Genomic DNA, 8,619 nt, shown 5'->3' with positions numbered 1-8,619 from the left:
TTACTGTCAGTAACACATCAACAACAAACGAATATATACAGTGGAAAATAATCATTTTTACAGTTCAAAAACAAAAAACAATACCAAAACAACACTCAAGGAACAAGAACACACTTTTCAAAACTCTATGACTATAACTATAACATGTCAACAACACAACAAATATATATAAATATATTGGAAAATCAACATTTTGACATTTATATATATATATATACAGTATATATATAAACAACAACAGATCAATACTATATTAAAACGACACTCAAAGAACAAGAGCATCATTTATTGTGAGTGTGGAGCCAGACCTGAAGACATTGTGGCTGGCTCATAAAATTAAAAAAAACAGGGCTGTCACTGCAGACAATGTCTCCTGGTCACATCAATCAGGGCCAGAAGTCCATATTTAAAATGGTCCGGCTGATTATTGACAGCACTGTTGAGTAATATGCTGACATCTGGGCACTGCAGAGCAAAGTCCTTTTCAGCATCCTCCTGGTCCTGCACACTCTGAAAGGGGTTGGTGCCAAAGTGTGACACTCTGGTCAGGGAGCCCACCTCTTGCTCATACCAGTCTGCAGCCACTGATGCTTCTCTCTCTTGCCAAGTAACTGGGGATCCCCTTCCCTAAAATAAGAGAGGAGGGATTATGTTACAGTTTGGTAGCTCAATGATGACTAATAGGAACTCACCTACAGCTTATTCCTGTGTTTACATCCATGCAATTAATTGCTACACAATTTAGTGTTCTGTTAACTGTGTTTCAGAAACATTCTCAAAATAAAACTAACATTTAATAAAATAGTGTATAAAATAGACCAAAATTCTCATTCATAAAAACTGCTAAAAACACTTATGACTTTACTCATGTACAATTGGTTGTTGAAGTTATTTGGAATGTGAGCAGACATGAGGCGTGAGGCATATATCACATCTTTGCTTGATAGACAAACCCTAACTCAAACCTGGAATCCTGTGTGCATTCCATGCTCGCACCACACGGTGCACTCCTAGCCCGGCCAACTTGCATGTCAAGTTTGACACACAGAATTTAACCATGCTGTCCTCCATATCCAACTCCTCCTGATCGACCAGTTTAATCAGTGGCACCTTTAATGGGTAGTTAACCCGGTTATTAACTTCAGGGCAAATTCTTTCGATTGTGTGATTCTGTAATAGCAAGATATAAAACATATTGTCTGATTATATAAACAGACCTTCTTTCACAGATTTAAAGCATGAATAAATGGATACATTCCTTTTTGATTGACTTTAAAATCATCAATACTTTAAATTATAATCTTGGGGTGTACATGTCTTATCTTTAGAGTATACAGTCCAAGTACAGTCCAGTCCAAGGCCTCTCTGTGTTGTGGCGGTGGCTGGCCAACCTCTCCTGCATGAAGAGAGTTAAATAAAACTCTCTCCCGTGATCCACTCTGACCTGGTCCCACATACCATTTTCCATGATTGCTCTCCTGCAATTAAACATAATAACACTCTCAAGACAATATATTGAAGGACTTTAGGAAAAGGGCAAAGATGTGGATATGCAAAACTTTTTCAAATGAATTGTGAATGCAATTTAAGATCCCTTTCACATCAACACTGAAAAAAACAGTATGAAGGATTTCCCACCCACCACCATCACTAGTGCGCCTACAGCTATTCGGGCTTCACAATTTCAGTTTCATTTTGTGAATTTGTTGCAGCATGATCAAAACAAATTCATCCCACAAAAACAACCAACCACAGAAAACCAACCTTTCTACCAAATTAACGATAACTTCATAATCAAATGTATTTTTAATTAGACTTTTAATGTTTCATCAGTCTAAATGTTATTCAAGTCGGATAATTTAAAGCCTAAAATATTCAGGCAGAATACTGTAGGTGTTTTGTGTAAGGAGAGTGTGTCTGAATTACCTGTACACATCATTGTAAATTGTGAGGTTGTTTTTCACAGGTATTGTCGAATGCCCCACAATCTTGCTAGAGAAACCATCAATGGCCAGCACGTGAGTGACCCCAAACATGACCAGCTTCTCATTTTGGTCAATATGGATTTTGTGACCCATATATGCGGCATTATATGGAACCCGGTTAAGGTTCCTTTCTCCCTTAAAGACAGATCAAAAAAAAAAAGACATCAGGACCTAATTACATGATAAACCATACATTCTAACGCTTTACAGTAAGGGCCACAACATTTGAGTAGTTGCCCTACAGGGAAAAGTTTAACATGGAAGTAAATCTCTGTCATCAGATTTTGAAATTAAAAAGCCATTGAATTTCTAGTACTGAATGTTTATGCATTGAAATTATGTATCTGAATGATTTGAATTTAACTCTTTATTAAAAAAGAACACATTTTGCGGCGTTTTATGCACATCATGTGTTGCACTTGGCACCCTCTTGAACACACAGGAATGTGTTACATTATTGGCCAATCAGATTGCGTATCTGCCATCAGCATTTTACACGGCTTCCAGCTCGGCAGACAGACGATCCAATCGTCTTCTTGGATTAACCGGCAAGTGGCCACTGCAGAAGTGATGAACAGGTACAACTGAATTTAAACTGTTGTTTTTTTGTATTTTACGTTATCACTCGTAGCCATATGATGTTTGGAAGTGATGCAAACATGGCCCTTGTGGCTGCTGGTTGTAGTGAATGCTGTGTAATGAGCTAATGACCGTTAACGTAGCTTTAGCTAGCAATGACTTGTTGTTTTCATTTAATACACAGGAGAGTATTTGGGTTGGTATTTTTTGGACATGCTGAGTAACACCGCTGTCTAGCTAACCTTAGGTGAGTCACTTTGGGCCGACAGAAAGCCGTAACGCTAACGTGACTGACTATTGGAAATGATACCGAACAGGCTAAATAGCTTTAATGGCTAATGTCACAGTGAATATTAAAAGGATGTTATGTCTGTTTTCTAGTAACTAGCAATCCTTTGAAAAAGTCAACATGAAGGACTGGTGATATAAAGTTGACTTGAACTCTCATCTTTAAGCCAAGCAGAGTTTTATTTTGTCGGAGTAGTTCATATTGAAATTGACAATGGCCCCAGAGACTGGCTGAGGACCAATTACAGCCCTTTCTGTCTCCATTGTTCCTTGATGGAGTGACGGACACAGCCAGAGACGATGGAGAGACTCACCGGCGACGTAGAGAGGTCTCCGTAACCGACGTAGAGCACCTCATAAACTTCACTTTCAACTAACTGAAAACTCTTAATCAAAAATACAATAAATACCTAAACAAATAGTAATACTTACGGGCAAGGGTGGATCTGCGGTAGAGGAAGATAGCTTTCAACTGGAAGGTTGTGGATTTTATTTCCGACTCCACAATTCTACATGTCCATGTGTCCTTGGGGAAGACACTTAACCCCCACAATGGCTGCCACCAGAGAAACAGCAGGAAGGAACATCCCTGTGTCCCAGGAAGGCAGCTAAAATCAGAGAGTGAATAAGCACCTTATAAACTTCACTTGGAGCCTTAAAAATACTTCTATATCAATATGAATAGTGCTGCTGTGTTGTGGGGACACAGTCAGCAGTCGTTGAGAGTGCTTTGATTTGGATTTTAATGCAGCTTATAAACGGTTTGCTGCCTACAGTGTTTTACTAACTGCCCTTTAAATATATGGATATACATCATGGATGTTGTGAGTGCTAATGAACAATCCAATCCAACAGACTAAAGCAAGCATGGAGATTTTGTCATTAAGACGTTTGATCGTGCATGAAAACTCATAAAACGTTGTGTTATGAGTAGTGAATCAATTTCACTAATGTTGTTTTTCTTTTTTTATTTGATCATCAAAAAAACACATACATTTGACTTTTTTGTAGACAACACACACCTCCACTTCAAAAGAACATGAACTATCCCTTTAAGACATTGGTTTTCAAAGTGCGGCCCAGGGGCCAATGATGGCCCGCAGAAACATTTCTGGCGGCCCACGGTGAATTACAGGATAGTTTTAATCCAGGAGGTACTAAGCTTGTTAAATGTTTATTGGACATTACTGGATACAGACCAATAAGTGTAAACAAAAATACTGGGTATTTACCTGGTTTCTAGATGGTGAATTTGAGTGTATTATTGGGTAATAAGCTGGTAATAAGCAGGTAGCTACAGCCCCCAAATTTTATTTACCCAGTAAATATATGGTAACAGAAATGTGTTACTTACAGGTAATTACCCAGTAAATTATAAAGTGTTATTATATTAATGCTTATATTACTAAACGCTAAACTGTAGAACTGCAATCTGGTCATTAAAATGATTACAAATGGGATTTATTTCTGTTTTTTTTCCTTTGCCGGCCCTCAGTCCACTGTTGGGTTCCTAAATTGGCCCTCAGGTATCAAAACTTTGAGAACCCCTGCTTTAAGAGGAGTCTTTCACAGAGTGTTTTGTCACTTTTCAGACGCAGCACCACGTTGTACAAATCAGATACAATCTCTTTTCCCTGCTGCACGTCTCCCACTGTGTGCTCTGTGGTGCGTGTACAGCCACATCGAGTACGATCCAGTTGTGAAGATGAGCGTCTGTGTGGATGATGTTCCCCAAAGAACACTTGACATGAAAACAATGGCCATTTTCAGGTGGATACAGAGACACTGGCGACTGCAACGTGTATAGATGGAGCAGAGCAGCATGAGAACTGCAGTTTGACCCAACACAACACTATTACTCAGCTACTGATCACTTTTAAGTGAGTTTAATGACATGGTGCCGACTCAGCACAGTGCATTCTTCTCTAGTGGCAGTGAGGAGAAGCAGACTGTGGCAGACAGCATGCAGTGACGTGGTTTAACAGGGTGGATATGAGTCTACATTGGTTGGTCGTTGTATTTAGTTAGGACAGTGCTGAACGCAACGTGTAAGAACCAACTGACTGTAGCAAACACACACACAGTGATGTAGTACTGCACTTCTACAAAGCTGAAGAAATACACATAAAGGCCCAATGTGTAACATGTAAGAAATTCACTTTAAATAAAAATTATTTGGTAGCCTGGCAGACGCCAGACTGCATTTTCCTGTCATTTGAGACTGAGGCCGTTTCTCAGTACCCAAGTATGCAAAGATGTACTTGCATACTCGGGAAGTACTACTGGAGTTCATACTCACCAATTACAGGAGTACACAAGTACGATCTCTTCAATTGGAACGGCAGCTATTTCCTTGTTCTACTGTTTGAATGGCGGGTGGTGCCAATCGCTTAAGTCTCGTTACCGCCACCTACAGAGAAGTACAGAGAATTATAGAGAAGTACAGGAAAGTACAGAGAAGTATGCACATTGAAAAAGTCTTGAAAGGGTGTAGTCCAGTGATTCCCTAAGTGTGGGCCACGGCCACCTAGTGCATTAACAGTACCGCAGGAAAGATCATTAAATATGTATAAATACATAAATATGTTTTTAGTTTTCAGCTTTGTAATTTTAAAGCTTTAAATTGCTATGAGTATTTTAAATATGTATGTTGTAAGTATGATTTTCTTGCCATGCTGTTAGTTTTAATGTTGTTTTGTCCTGCAGCATGTCTGAATTATTCCAGATTGTGGTAAATTTTTTGTTACGGCTAAAATAATTTTTTCTTTGTGTTTTTTTTTAGTGACAACAAGCCTCTGAAGCAGGTTCTTGGACTGAATGGATTTAAAATGCATGTACCCTCCTACATCAGCAGGTGACTTTAGATATCCATTAATTTAATAATTAAAAGTTGAAGTCACAGAGAAGAAAAACATTCAAAGACATTTGTCACTGCAGAATATTGATGGGGGACATGGACACGTCGCCTTGGCTGTGAGTCTCGCTCTCCCAGCCTCAGCTCTTCACCAGCATCGGCTGGATGGAACAGGGACAGACCAAAGGCTGATTCATGCATCTCAATGCAAACGAGGCGCGTCGGCCTGTCAGCCTGCAGAGCCGTCTCTGTCTTTCCTAGTTCCAGCCAGCAGAACATGAGTCAGCGTTTCTTTTCATAAGCAGAGGAGCTGTCAGGGCGTCACCACTCTGATTCTGCCTCGAGGGAGCACAACTCACACACATGCAGGCAACAAGCTCTGAGGAAAGTTTGGCACATTTATTGTCTGGGAATTTCTCATTTTCACACAGCTATGTTTATATTGACACGTCATCAGAATAAAAGTGCATTTACTGTGGTGCTGTCACTTCTTGACAATTATTATTATTAGACTGCACATGTCAGTTAGTCTGTTCTGTACGGTGGCCATGAGGTGCAAAACAAAAACGCAAATCACAAAGCACAACGCAAAACACAACGCAAACACAAAACACAACACAAAACAACAACACAAACGCTAATCACAAAACAACAAATTCTGAGTGAGCTAGAGTGAGTTAATGTTTTTGTGCCTTGTGCTTTTGTGTTTGCGTTGTGTGATTTGCATTTCCGTTTTGAGTTAATGTTTTTGTGTTTTTGATTTGCGTTTGTGTTTTTTGATTTGCATTTGTGTTTTTGATTTGCGTTTGTGTTTTGTGATTTGCATTTGTGTTTTGCACTTCAGGGCCACCGTAGTTCTGACTAATGTGTACACACACAACAATATGATCTCTGTAAACCATGGAATTGTAAATTCCCATGGGAACTTATCTTTTCGGAATAAAGAAATCTTGCCCATCGCCACTGACTACTGCTCATTTAGACACCATACCCAAAAGCATTGACCTTAACCATAACCAGTTTATGTCTCAGCCTCAGCTTAAACTGAAACTAAACCTCTAAATCAGTGTGTTGATCCAAATCTTTACACTTTAATGTAAAGTATTGAACTGGTACATGTTGTGTTCCTACTGCCTCTCTCTGGTCAAACTCCACCTCCTCCACACTTGCATCATCATCCCAGACTCCTCCCCCTTCTATAAACAAATATGTCACTCTGTTGTCTTTCTCTCTCCACCACTAAAAGACCACGCCCCCTGCGCTGCTCCCTCACAAGTGTTGAATGTTTGCCTCCTCATTTATAAATCCTACATTTATAAATGTATAAAGTGATGATTTTGACACATTTATCCAATCACAAAAACCTATTCTGTCATGTCTCAGCACAGCTTCCCTTTAGTACATGAGCACTGTAAGTGTAAAAGTGTACTTGTGCAATAAGAAGAGTGATTACATCTGTTAGAAAGGCTGTTTTACACAGATTTGGCACCATGCTGCACCTAGCATAAGCCTAACCAGAACCACTTCACATGACCTACTATGGATGGTCTGCTGGATGGATGGATGGATGGATGGATGAATGGATGACGGACTGCTGGATGGATAATGGATGGATGGATGGGTGGATGGATGGATGGATGGATGGATGGATGGATGATGGACTGCTGGATGGATGATGGATGGATTGGTAGGTGGGTGGATGGATGGATGGATGAATGGATGACGGACTGCTGGATGGATGGATGGATGGCTAGGTGTGTGGGTGGATGGATGAATGGATGACGGACTGCTGGATGGATGATGGATGGATGGATGGATGGATGAATGGATGATGGAATGATGGATGGATGAATGGATGACAGACTGCTGGATGGATGATGGATGGATGGATGGGTAGGTGTGGGTGGATGGATGGATGGATGGATGATGGATGGATGACGAACTGCTGGATGGATGGATGATGGACTGCTGGATGGATGGATGATGGACTGCTGGATGGATGGATGATGGACTGCTGGATGGATGGACAGAAAATGTACAGTGTGTGTGTGTGAGAGAGAGAGTTCATTTTGAATTAGACTTGGTCTTGAAACAGACTAAAAACAGTCTTAACGTTTATCTCAAAAATTGATAAGACAAAATGTCCTCTCTCACACACACACACACACTATGAGGGTCATTTTATACCAGCACACTATACTACATATGTGTGTACAGCGCCTATGTGACCTCTAACAAGCACCTGTAAATTCCATTCACTTTCATGGGCGTCACGTATGTGACACACAGACGCTGCACACTATCAGGGTCATTTTATACCAGCACACTATACTAAAAACGCCTTCACCATGATGTCTACGTCTGCATAAAGACTGAAAAACACACGTCCGATACACGTGCGTACAGACACGCATATTGCGAGTACACAAATACTGAGGGGTGACGGTGATAAGTGTCATCCCACGTGTGAATTCAGTGGACATCTGTGCGCACGCTCGTCTCAATGTACTGACACCCAACTTTTCATTTTATTTAAATGATTATGATTGTACGTGCACACTGTCCTGAAAAACAAACAAAAAAAACGCTGTGTTACGATTTCACCTGCACCTTCTCCTCAATTTTATTATTAGTGTTTTGTTTTGTTGCTGCTGCCTTCCTTCCCTCACTGTGACTCTGCAGGGGGCGTGGCTGACCCAGTTCCCTCCATGACGCCGGTGATCAACTACACCTGCGCGGCTCCGCCTCACCTGCTCCGGATGAACAATCAGCGGGGCTTAAAGGCGGAGTCATTTCTCCTCACCGGCGTCAGATCGTTTTCTATCGTACACTGGTAAAGTCATGCTCTTAGTTTGATCGCTGAACTTACCTGCTCGATATACTTACCCGTCCGTCTTCGCTCCAGGTCGTCAC

General features: G+C 40.7%; 1 protein-coding gene across 1 annotated transcript; it reads right to left on the bottom strand.

The window, feature by feature from the left end:
* Positions 1–354: 354 nt before the first annotated feature.
* On the bottom strand, positions 355–8,416 carry LOC310936127 (uncharacterized protein; the record flags this gene model as incomplete). The annotated part of the gene is made up of 6 exons (XM_083900166.1): positions 355–627; positions 1,057–1,153; positions 1,347–1,478; positions 1,927–2,120; positions 8,267–8,270; positions 8,376–8,416. 6 exons carry the CDS (start codon positions 8,414–8,416, stop codon positions 355–357), a joined length of 741 nt encoding a protein of 246 aa, XP_083756292.1.
* Between the last annotated feature and the right edge of the window lie 203 nt (positions 8,417–8,619).

The sequence above is a fragment of the Microchirus variegatus genome (genome assembly GCF_963457635.1).
Source record: "Microchirus variegatus genome assembly, chromosome: 13".
Taxonomy (NCBI): Eukaryota; Metazoa; Chordata; class Actinopteri; order Pleuronectiformes; family Soleidae; genus Microchirus; species Microchirus variegatus.
Note: the sequence above shows the minus strand (reverse complement) of the source record. Positions and strands in the feature narration are given on the sequence as shown.